The sequence below is a fragment of the Rhincodon typus genome, chromosome 5 (assembly GCF_021869965.1).
Source record: "Rhincodon typus isolate 14 chromosome 5, sRhiTyp1.1, whole genome shotgun sequence".
Classification (NCBI taxonomy): domain Eukaryota; kingdom Metazoa; phylum Chordata; class Chondrichthyes; order Orectolobiformes; family Rhincodontidae; genus Rhincodon; species Rhincodon typus.
This window is the reverse complement of record NC_063336.1, coordinates 98,231,665-98,244,893: the sequence shown is the minus strand read 5'-3', so window position 1 is coordinate 98,244,893 and position 13,229 is coordinate 98,231,665. Positions and strand designations below refer to the sequence as shown.

At 40.2% G+C, this 13,229-nt stretch overlaps 1 protein-coding gene across 1 annotated transcript in view; it reads right to left on the bottom strand.

The window, feature by feature from the left end:
• The window catches only part of sntg2 (syntrophin, gamma 2), a 219,256-nt gene that overhangs the window by 164,557 nt on the left and 41,470 nt on the right, over positions 1–13,229 (bottom strand). The window contains exons 5-6 of the mRNA XM_048597103.1: positions 3,914–3,957; positions 3,749–3,790 (exon numbers count right to left, since the gene is read on the bottom strand). Coding sequence (XP_048453060.1) covers positions 3,749–3,790; positions 3,914–3,957 — 86 coding nt within the window. The remainder of the gene's footprint in view (positions 1–3,748; positions 3,791–3,913; positions 3,958–13,229) is intronic.

The following is a 13,229-nucleotide window of genomic DNA, read 5'->3' as shown; positions in this document are numbered from 1 at the left end:
GGAAGTGGTGGTGGGGGGCATCTCATAGAAATCTATAAAGCACTAACAGGACTGGATAGAGTAAATGCAGGAACAATGGTCCCAATGGCCAGGGAGTCCAGAACCAGGGGTCACAGTCTAAAGATATGGGGAAGGCCATTTAGGACTGAGGTGAGGAAAGATTTCTTCATCAAGAATGTGGTAAGTCTCCGCGACACTAGATACAGTTCTTAGGGTTAAAGGGATCAAACGGTATGGGATGAAAGCATGAAAAGGGCACTGAGTTGAATAATCAGCCATTGAACGGATCAGCAATTCAAACAGCAGAATGGCCAATTCCCTGCTCCTGCTCTCTATGTTTCTACCCCATGACACTGATTTATTGTTTCACATTTACCTCTCAACCAACATTTGCAAAAAAAAGAGGTTAATTGGTCATTTATCTAATGTTGGACCTTGATGTTGCAGATACATAAACATATTGTCAAGTAAGACAACATATAATTATAGGTTCATAGAGTCTTAGAGCACAGAAAGAGACCCTTCAGTCCAACTTATCCATGCCAACCAAATTTCCCAAACTAAACTAGTCTCATTTGCCTGCATTTGGCCCATATTCCTCTCAACCTTTCCTGTTCATTCACTTGTCCAAACGTGTTTTAAATGTTGTAATTGTACCTACATCGGCCACTTCCTTTGGCAGAATTGTATTCCAGCACAATCTGTAACCTCATGGCCCAGCATATCCCCCACTCGACTATTTTCATCAAGCCTGAGATCAACTCTGGCTCAATGGAGAATGCAGGAGGGCATGCCAGGAGCAGCACCAAGCATACCTGAAGATGACGTGTCAACCAGGTGAAGCCACCAAACAAGACGGCTTGCATGCCAAACAGCATAAGCAGCAAATGATAGAGGTAATCGATCCCACAAACAGCGGATCAGATCTAAGCTCTGCAGTCCTGCCACATCCAGTCGTGAACAGTAGTGGACAATTACACAACTCACTGGAGGAGGAAAATCCGCAAATATCCCCATCCTCAATAATGGAAGAGCCCAGAACATCACCGGAAAAGATAAGGCTGAGCATTCTTAGCAATCTTCAGCCAGAAGTGCCGAGTAGATGATCCATCTCGGCCTCCTCCAGTGGTCCCCAGCATTACAGATACCAGTCTTCAGTGAATTCAATTGATTCCACCTGATATCAAGAAACAATTGGAGACATTGGATACCACGGGCCCTGACAACATTCCACCTATAGTACTGAAGGCTTGTGCTCCAGAACTTGCCATTTCCCTAGCCAAGCTGTTCCATTAGAGTAACAACACTGGCATCTACTTGGCAATGTGGAAATTTGCCCAGGTATGTCCTGTACATAAAAAGCAGGACAAATCCAACCCAGCCAATTACCGACCCATCAGTCTACTCTCTATCATCAGTAAAGTGATGGAAGGTGTCATCAACAGTGCTATCAAGCAGCACCTGCTCAGAAATAACCTGCTCAGAGCCGGCCAGTTTGGGTTCTGCCAGGGCCACTCAGCTCCTGATCTCACTACAGCTTTGTTCAAACATGGACAAATGAGCTGAATTCCAGAGATGAGGTGAGTGTGACAGCTCTTGACATCAAGGCTGCATTTGACCGAATATGGTACCAAGAAGCCGTAACAAAACTGGAATCAATGGGTATCAGCGGGCAAACTTTCCGGTGGTTGGAGTCATATTCGACACATAGGAAGATAGTCGTGGTTGTTAGAGGTCAGTTATCTCAACTCCAGGGCATCCCTGCAGGAGTTCCTCAGGATGGTGCCCTCAGCCCAACCATCTTCAGCTGCTTCATCAATGACCTACCCTCCATCATAAGGTCAGAGTGGGGATGTTCGCTGATGCTTGCACAATGTTCAGCACCATTTGTGATTCCTCAGATGCTGAAGGAGTCCATGTTCAAATGCAACAAGATGTGGACAATATTCCGCCTTGGGCTAACAAGTGGCAATGAACATTCATGCCACACAAATGCCAGGCTATGACCATAACCAATAAGAGACAATCTAACCACCGCCCCTTGACATTTAACGGTGTTGCCATCACTGAATTCCCCACTATCAACATTCTGGGGGTTACCATTGACAAGAAACTCAACTGGACTCACCACATAAACACAGTGGCTACAACAGCAGGTCAGAAGCTAGGAAAACTGTGGCGAATAACTCACTTCCTGACTGTTCAAAGACTATCCACCTTATACATGGCACAAGTCAGGAGTGTGATGGAATACTCCCCATTTGACTGGATGAGTGCAGCCCCAACAACACTCAAGAAGCTTGACACCATCCAGGGCAAAGCAGCCCACTTGATTAGCATTACATCCACAAACATTCACTCCCTCCACTACCGACGCTCAGTAGCAGCAGTGTGTACTATCTACAAGTTGCACTGCAGAAATTCACCAAAGATCCTCAGAAAGTATCTCATATACCCACAAACACATCCATCTAGAAGGACAAGGGCAGCAGATATATAGGAACACCACCACCTTCAAGTTCCTCTCCAAGCCACTCACTATTCTGACATGGAAATATATCACCATTCCTTTACTGTTGCTGGATCAAAATCCTGAAATTCCCTCCCTAATGGCATTGTGGGTTGACCCACAGCAGCTGGACTGCAGCGGTTCAAGAAGGCAGCTTACCACCCCTTCTCAAGGGCAACTTGGGATGGGCAAAAAATACCGGCCAGCCAACGATGTCCACATCCCACAAATGAATAATAACAATGAGTCAGCCATTGTGGATCTGGAGTCACATGCAGGTTAAACCAGGTAAGGATTGCTATTAACTTTTCTAAAGGACATTGCTGAACTAGATGGATTTTTGTAGTAGTCAACAATGGTTACAGGGTGTTTTATTTTAATGTTAATTAGTTTTAATTTCTGAACTTCTTCAACTGATTCTAAATTTCATCATTTGCCATGGTGGGATTTGAACCCATGTCCCCAGGACCTGAATTTGGGCTTCAGGAATGCTAGTCCAGTCACATAACCATTATCTCACCACCTCCACAAAATCTGACAATTACAGCTCGATCATTTAGAATGGAAATCCAATAACACTTTTTCCATGTGAAGGGCTGTGGAAATCTGGAATTCTAACCTAATGGTTATAGATATTAGGTCAACGACAATATTCAGTATTGAGATTAATGGATTATTTTTGAACAGTCAGGGTATTATGTTGAGTAAGTAGAGTGGAGATGCAGGTTAGCCATGAATTAATTGAATAGCAGGACAGGCTGGATGAACTATTTGTGTTCCTAGATTTTCCCACTATCCCAATCCCACAGTGCTTGCTTTAGTATGAAGTAACAGCATTATCTATTTCATATCTATGAATCCTTCATCCTATTTAGGGTTATTTGATAGGTTTAATCTTAACATTATTCAGAATTTATCCTTAATTTGTGACTCCATGTTTATACCAGTACTAGTAACACTGCTGGCACATGCCATCTACCATTCTAAGGCTAGTGATGATGCCAAGGTTTATGTTGACTTCCTCCAGTTGTTGCCAACATTGCAATCAAGAGAGTTTGCACAGCAAGACAGCACTAATAAAACTGCAACCAATATAGTACCTTCTCCCTTGCCAAATGGATGATTCAATTATAAATCATGACCACTAACTCTTTGAGCAATTATGCAAAACAGATATTATATTGCTCTAAATTACAGAATGTAACCTTTAACAAGTGAATCAAATTATTTAATACTCACCACCTCTTCATGTGTTGCATTTTCAACATTAATACCATTAACCTGCAATAAAACATTCATATTTATATACATATATCTTGCCACATCTAATATTGGTCCAGTCAAATGTATACGGCAAATTTTAAACAGAGAAAGGTATACAACCAACATAAATGATTTACTAACTTGCAGCACAGCATCTCCAACGAATAACATCCCAGTCTGGTCAGCTAGGTATCAAAAGAGAAAGGAAATGTGTGTCAGAAATTGTGGTGGCAGGTTATATGCAGACAAGATGTTTCTAAAGGAGACAGTTTAGAGACCAGTGTTACTTCCACTTCTAAAAGAGTGTTGACAATTGTTGCCTGCAAATCTGACCAAAATAATTGGGGTGGATCATGACTTTCTGCATAAGAGTAAAATGGTTGAGTGAATGCTGGCAGTCTTTCTCCCATCCTCTGGATTGATTATTATCTTTGATGGAAATAAAAACCTCCAGAGGTGCAAAACTGGTTGCCAACTCACTGTCATCCTTTTCACACTACTGAATAAAATCAAAGACCATCAAAAGACTTCAAAAAGTGAAGATGAGGCTGCTTTGGAGACTGAGGAACATTGTGAACAGTTAAATACTTCCACATCCTAATAAATAAAGTTGAAGTGTAGCCCACATCATCAGAATCGGCAGTTACAGATATTGATTAGCTTTATTCACAGCTGTACAAAGTATGAAATATGTTACACTTTTTTTTGTCCTACAGGAGGTAGTAAATTGAATAAATGTTGAAAGAGAAGATCAAAATTAGTTGAATTTCAACAGGAAAAAAAATAACATAAATCAATCTGAAAGTCCCAATGTTGTTTATTTTCATGCTTGCAAGTAAAGTAAAAATTAGAGTGATGAATAAATCAATACATTTTTATTTAAGAAACAGAAAATCTGATACTGGAAGGTGCCTGTAAAAATGCTTATTTTCCTGTAAATGTTTTGCATTTTTAATTATTGTTAGTACAAATTAGTTAATACTCGACCATAATGAACCAATTTGGGAATCATACTATTTATCATTGGCATCCTCTAAATATCCTTTGCAGGTTTGGAGCCATTAAGGACAAGTAGGCATTGCACGTGGAGAAATACAAACATTATACAAATATTGAAGTATGTACAATTAAAGGACACAATAACATTAAAATCACTGTTGTAAAATGTATAATTAACAGAATTTTTTACCAGCCCATATGTTGCAGTTTTCTTAATGAGAATGGAGACCAATATTGTAATCATTAACTTATCTGCTTCCTACAAGTATTTCCAAGACAGCTTGTGTGAGGGATACCAGAAGTATGACTAATTCTATGTAATATAGCTAGTTCAGTTTAAATATGTGAAAAAAATGCATGTGGTCTTGTTAGGAATCTGTAAACAATAGAGACAATGCGACACCTGTTAAGTTTGTATAGGCAAACGTTAACAGTCGTACTGCAGCTGGCACATCCCAGACAAAAACAGATGACTAACCAGGTAACCTGCACTTGATGGTACTGCTAGAGCATGATGACAATGGGTTTCTATTGTAAAAACATCAGGTAGGTGTAAGATGAACCTTTCTTCTTGATGAAATTTCAATCTCAGCATGGGAGAAGTGGAAACAAATGCTTTAAATTGTTTGTACCTATTAAGGGCTGTTAAAGACTAACACAATCCATGTACAAGTCGTCATGAATGGCCATAAACAGAATTCTCAATTTTCAGTGGTTTATTGGTGTATTGGGACATAATTATAATAATGCAGTTTAAAATTATCAGGATTCTAATGGAAAAGTTTGGGATAAATTTATCCCACTGCTGGGAGGGTCATTAATCAGAGGGCACAGATATAAGACAATTAGCAAAAGAACTGAGAGAGAACAAGGAGAATGAGCTTCATGTTTAAGTTGTTATGATCTGGACTGTACTGCCTGAAAGGGTGATGGGGGTAGTTTCAAGACTAAACTTCAAAGGGAATTTCATCTACACTAATGAAGGAAACACTTACAGAGCCATGGGAAAAACTTTGAGGAGGTAGATTCAGCTTGTACGTTCAAAGTTCCAGTACATGTACTATGACACAAATAAAACTCTATCAGTCAATGAAGGTCATATGTCATTGTGTCAGAATTAAATGAAAATTGCTATTATCCATAAAAGAGGGGATTTCTTATTATGTTAAACTTCAACCCACAGATGAAGTACAACCAGCCTGCCCAGAAAGAAAGATTCTCAGAGTTCAATAGCACACCAATTTCAAAACACAGAAAGGATGCTAATGTACGTGAAAGTTCTCCATCTAAAGGCATACGACAAAGCGTTCTGCGAGTTCATGAAAAAAAAAATGAATTGAGGTATCAAGAGAATAACAATAATATAGCTCCAAAATGTAATGCAACATCATGTTAAAGAGATTGAGCTAAAATCTGAACCCAGTGATTGAAATTAGAGATGATTTTTTGAATAGAATCCTTACACTGTGGAAGTCGCCCATACAGACCATCAAATCTACACCAACCTTCCACGGAGAATCTTAGCCAGACCCACTCCGTCCCTGCAACCCCACATTTCCCGTGGCTAACCCACCCACACCCCTGGACACTATGGGCAATTCAGCATTGCCAATCCACTTAACCTGCATATCTTTGGCCTGTGGGAGGAAACCCACACAGACACAAGGAGAATGTGCAAATCCCAAACAAACAGTCAGCCATGGGCAGAATCAAACACAGGACTCTAGCACTACAATTCAGCAACACTGTGCTGCCTTGATGATGGTCCCTGCTGAATGAAAATAACCCAAAGAGTTTCATTTTCAATACATCTCAACTGAAAGTGAAAAAGAAGGCAATTAGCCTGCAGCAATGAGGAAGAGCTAAATTTTAACAAAAGAATTGGTGGTGATTTCAGGGAGTTTTATAGAAGCTTTCTCTCTGTGAGTTCTACTCAGTTAACTCCCTCAGTTCCTAGCTGCTCACCTCATGATACACGCACCACTCTACCACACCACACTCACATTTTTGTATGCTCATCAGCAACAGAAATATTAGCTGCTGGCAGGATCTTCTGGGATTCATGTCAGAAGTGTTTTATGATTCCTCCTGAAGCTAATCCCTGCCAAGTCAGATTCCAGACTGAAATCTGGCTTGATAGATCATCTTTTGTTTTATTTTTGGCTTTAATGAATTTGTGTCTCACAGACACAAACGTGCAGTTCTGCAGATTCAGGTTGAACAACAAAACAGAAGTTTATTATGGGTAAGAAAGAAAGCTAAAATATCAAAAAACAAACTGTTTACTTCTAAAACAAATTTAAAAATTAAAAAAAAACATTGTGAAATACAATTCTATTAATCCTAAAACATTTCTTTGCATTGCTCGCACCAGACAGAATTCCTTTCTCTTTCAAATCTACAAGGCTTAATTTTACTGTGGCTTTGTTGCCAATCTCAGAATCTTTCTGGAGGCTTCATAAAATTGAATTGTGACTTTCCAGCTTCCAATAGTCTTCAGGATTTTAACTAAATACTTCTGGTCTGGAACATTTAAACTATACTCCTCACATTGAGGTAAATCTTTTATTAACTGTTCTGAAGCTCGCTCCTTTTCTCAAGAACAACTATTGGCACAGAGATATTCACCTCAGTAGTAATCTATCTACATTTTACATTGAATCACATTCTGGTGAGTACAGCACTAATGTGGGCTTGAAGTGAGAGAAGGATGACAAGGCAGAGGCCTCCAATAGAAGGACTTCTGGACAACAGATCTTTTCTGAGCCTATTCCTGACAATGAGCCTCCGGACTCAGCATTAATGAATTGGTGGAAACGTAGAGATAAGCAGGGGAATGTCTGTCATGAGTACCAGAGATCATGTACAGACTGCAACAAAGGGCAGAGGAATATACCCTGGGTCAACTTGATGCTGTAGGTTCTGCCTGCATGGACCATGATTTATGGAGAGCCAGGTCCAGCAGAATAATCTCCATCTATGGGATAAACGCAAAGACCTTCACTCGATCACTTAAGATACAGATGCATTAATTCAATGGCTAGATGAGAGGAGCTGTGAGATAGTGGCCTCCTTCTTGGTGCCCATTCCATCAAAGGATGAGGGAGATGACATTACAACCAACAGGGAAGAGGAATGACAGTCAGGCATCCAGAGATTATCTCCTAAACACACTTTGAGAGGTCCTCTGCCATACAACATCCCCTCTACCAGGAACCAATGACTGCAACAGATCAGGCCAAGGAGGGTGTAGAAAGCTCACCAGCAGACTGGTATCCTTCATTTCCAGAGCACCAGAGTACACCTGCCAAAGGCATAGGAGGCAAACTAGTGAAGAAGTTAGCAGAGGTCCTCCAACTAAGTAGACTGGGAAGACAAGTGAGAGTTGGACTTATTTGCAAGATTAACTCATCTGTAGACAGAATACCTCAAATAGCTATCTGACCTATAAAAATGGGTATACTAATTAAGGGATTCCTGATGAGCCTAATACGTGACATAAATTCAAATCTGAACATTCAGTTTGTTAGGCTATGAGAACAAAATGCAGTTCTTGCTCCTTTAATAAGAAATAATTCTTGACATATATAAATTCATGATTATCATTAACATTATCTTGCAGACAGTGGCATCAGTTCATTTACTTTCTATCTGAGTTCTTCCTTTCATGGGATTTGACCTGTAGGGCACTATCTCTACATTGAAGACAATGTAATCTAGGATGGAATAAGCATCTTCTTGTATTCTGGGCCAGATATTGGTGACTTTTAAGCATGCATTTCTTCAATATTGTTGAAGGCATACTAAGTGCATACTAGTGTGATGATTCCTGATCCAAATCATTAAATTGCTTCACACCAATGTAGAGAAAAGCATTGAAGATCAGTTTAATTGATGTCACAGGATTCCTACAGTGCAGATAGAGGCTATTCGAATCTGTCCCAACCCTCAGAAGAGCATTCTACCAAGATCCACCTCCCCAAGACCCGTAGCCCTGCATTTAGCACAGCCAATCCACCTGTGGGAGGAAACCTACGCAGACACATGGAGAAAATGCAAACTCCACACAGACAGTCGCTCAAGGCTGGAATGAAACCTAGGTCCCTGGCACTGTGAGACAGTACTGCTAAGCACTGAGCCACCATGCAACCCAATCAACACATCTTGCTTTCATGGAACATAAAATTGAGGAAATGCCACATTTCCCATTCCAGTCTGTTAGTTTATATAACTCAAACAAAAAGCAGTGAATTTTAAGACCTCGGGCTTGGTGTAAATAGAACTGTAGGTCCCCGAAAACATATATGTTGACTCAATAGCCTGGAGCTGCTATTGCCACCATGGCAACTGTGTTCCCCTGGGCGTTTGACTAGGCAAATGGAATAGCCTCCTTTGCAATGTGGCCATCCATTAATATTACATTAATCATGTACAACATTAATCAGAGTCCTGTAACCTATACAGGACACTGGCAGGCATAGAAATAAACAGAAGGGACACTGTGCATGCTCTGCCCAATATCGATTGATGATCGAGATGACAACACCAAACATCGAAATGCTGAAGTGTGGAAGAGGCAAATCCCTTTCTGGCAGATTTGTGGAAAGGAAGAGCAAAGCACTTCATCCACTCTACTAACGTCATCTGCTTCCACACCTTCTCTATTACCTAGATTTCTACAGTGATTGCTAAATCGTTGACAACCCCCCATTCAGACCCTCATCACGATAACTGATCTGCAAAGTCAACCCCCAAAAATGAAACTCCTATCGCTCCTTTTGTGAACAGTAATTGACATAGAACATAGAACATAGAACAGTACAGCACAGTACAGGCCCTTCGGCCCACGATGTTGTGCCGAACTTTTACCCGAAACCTAAGGTCTATCTAACCTCCACCCCTACTTTATACTATCATCCATATGCCTATCTAATAGCCACTTAAATGCTCTGAATGCGGCCGATTCCACTACCCTCTCCGGCAATGCATTCCACACCTCGACCACTCACTGAGTAAAGAACCTACCTCTGACGTCTCCCCTATATCTACCTCCACTCACTTTAAAACTATGACCCCTCATAATAGCTACCTCCACCCTAGGAAAAAAATCTCTGGCTGTCCACTCTATCTACACCTCTGATCATTTTGTACACCTCTATCAAGCCACCTCTCATCCCTCGTCGTTCTAAAGAGAAGAGCCCTAGCCCTCTCAACCTTTCCTCATAAGACCTTCCCTCCATTCCAGGCAACATCCTGGTAAATCTCCTCTGCACCTTTTCCAACACCTCCACACCTTTCCTGTAATGAGGTGACCAGAACTGGACACAATACTCCAGATGTGGCCGAACCAGGCTTTTGTATAGCTGGAGCATAACTTCACGGCTCTTGAACTCAATCCCTCCATTAATGAAAGCTAACACATCATACGCCTTCTTAACAACTCTATCCACCTGGGTGGCAGGTTTGAGAGAACTGTGGACATGAACCCCAAGATCCCTCTGCTCCTCCACACTGCCAAGAATCTTTCCGTTAACCCTGTATTCTGCTTTCAAGTTTGTCCTTCCAAAATGAATCACCTCACACTTTTCAGGGTTAAACTCCATCTGCCACTTCTCAGCACATCTACCTCTATACTTCCAAGACCTATTATAGATTAGTATTAATGTCAGGAGCAATGTTTGGCATTTAATTCACTGTCAATATCTTCTTGATCCTCTGGACTTGGGAAACACCACCATTCAGCAGGTATGCTGTACTGCTGGGACAAACACAATGTGATAAAGAATTTACAGCTACAAGGTGGAATCAGTGATTGACTTAGATCCAGTGGATTATTGACATATTTTGTTACTTCAGTGGAATCCTGATGTTATTTAAATTCTGGCGTGGGTTTTTGGTTGAAGTCACAGCTGATGTTCATGTCCAAAGCAAATATTGTATTCCACCAAATCCTCTCGCCACACAGACAAACTCCTGAGCTCAAGCCAGAATATTGCTGTAGCCCATTTAAATCTCGAACAGAAGCTGATGCAAGAAACTTTGACAGTGTCACCGTCAAGTTAATCATCTGGGTAGATAGCTCGACTGATTGCCCTATTCATCCAATAGTGTTGAGAAAAGAATGTTGTCTGTGACACAGAATAACTTCTATTTAAATAGCACTCTGGGATCTTTAATATCAACCTGAACAGAATTCAGCAGAATAATATTCTACACTTATTATGTTATAGTAATGACAGATGATGGCACAGATAGTATTGTAGCCAACTGTACAGACAATACAAAGGTGGGTAGGAAAGTAACTTGTAAAGAGGATACAAAAATTTTGAGAAGGGATTCATACAGGTAAATGAATGGGCAAAAACCTGGCAAAACAAGAAGAATGTGGGAAAATGTGAGGTTGCCCACTTGGGTAAGCAAAAGGGAAAAGAAAAAAAAGATTTAAATGGAGAGATTACACAATGCTTTGGTGCTGAGGGATCTGGATGTCTTCAAATATGAACTATAAGTTCACGTACAAACACCTCAAAATATTTGAAAGGAAAATAGAACGTTGACCTTTATTGTAAGGTGGATGGAGCATAAATTAGGCAAATTGGGGATACTGCAAACTAGCGCATACCATACAGTTTTGATCTCCTCGTATAAGGACAGACTTACTCCATTGTAGGCAATTTGAAGAAAGTTTAATAAGCTGATTCCTGAGTGAAAATGATTCTTGTATGAGGAAAGAAGCTTTGTCTTTACTCATTGGAATTTAGAAGAATGAGCGTTGATTTAATCAATACATTTATGTTTCTGAGGGGTTTGATAAAGTGGATAACAAAAGATACTTCAACTTGTGGGGAAATTTACATTTCTAAGAAATAGTTTCAGAATAAGGCTTTGTCCAATTAAGAGAGAGAAGAAGAAGAAGTTCCTCTCTCAGACGGTCATTAATCTTGGGACATATCTGATTGAGGACAGTGAAGCCCAAGTTATTTAAAGTTTCAGAGATGAGTTAGACAGATTGTTAAAGTGTAGGAAAGTTTAGGGGTTATGGGAACAGGCTAAAAAGGGATATTAATGTTGACATGATTTTACTGAATGCAGAGTTGGTTCAAGGTGTCAGATGGCCTACTTGTGATCTTTTTTCTTATGTTTAAATATCTCTTCTGAAGGACTGCCTGTATCAGCTGATTTCTCATCTTCCAACTATGTTCAGCCATTGCTTGTGAAGGCCATATTTCTTATTTCAGGTTTCATTCTTGAATGCTATAGATAATAGATTAATATTGTCATTGAATTCTGGTTAACTTGTGGTAAATTTAGCAACTATAGACTCGATTTTTTACAGAGTTTGGAAGACGCCATGGACCTTTAAAAAATGGGGGATGGGCAAGAGCTAGATGTAGAGGTCCCAATCCTTTCTTCCGACAGATCCAATTTTTTCTGGTAGAGGAAAGGAGCAGTAAATGATTCACACAGGAATAAAATTCAATTTAGTTGCAATTCAGTGCTGAATTCAAGCAGAATCCATTCTGGATATTTCAAGGGTTTTAACCTTCAGTGTTGGAGTCATGAACTTATAGGGTAGATGAAATCATGCCTGAAGAGTAGATAAGGTCTGTATAACAGTCATGACTTTAACAAAATGTAAATAGCTCGCTTCTGAAAATTAAAAAGGCTGCAGGTATCAGGGAGAATTAATAAAAAATGAAAACTGCTCGCTGTTTTGCTCAACATGTATAGATTGGAAAGAAATAGCAGCTGGTCTTTCAGGTTCAATACTGTTCTTTTCTGACATTGTCCTAAGTGTTATCATTATAAAGACTTGGCTGAGTTTCAAAAGCTATTGCTATCCCAGCAGTGGGTTTCTGATTTCATAGCTGATTGACAGTTTAAATAGGTGATTGAAAGATAACCTGTCTTTGATGTGGGATATGAAAAGAAGTTTGTTTCTAGAAGAGATTAACCTTTGAGAAAATTGAAAAATTTTAAACAGATTCCACCAATAGTTTTCAATCTTGACTGTGTTGAAATCAGTGCTCAATTAGATTTTTTGACACTTATTACGTTACATCTCCACATGTCTTCTGACATTTGCCCATGTAGATACTAGATGAGTGCCTAAAGGAGTCTCATGGCGAAATTAAAAGGCCATGGGTGAAGCAGATAAGCGGTTTTGAGGAGTGAGGGCTAGAGCACCGAAGAATTGTAAAACAAGTGGGTGGAAGTCATAATGAACGAAGGTGAGCCTTCTAACCAGCCCACATCAGCACACACTCATCCCCCAGCCACTTATGTTCAGCGTTTGAGATTGGCAGGGTCAACTATTTCCTGCACCCTCACTCACTCTAGAACAATAAGATGCATCTCAGGATACATGTTACTTTTTACCAAGTCAGGCCTGATAAGGCAGGAAAGTTTCCAATTCAAGCAACACACCTTGGTAGCCAAAAGTCCAAACTTATGGAGA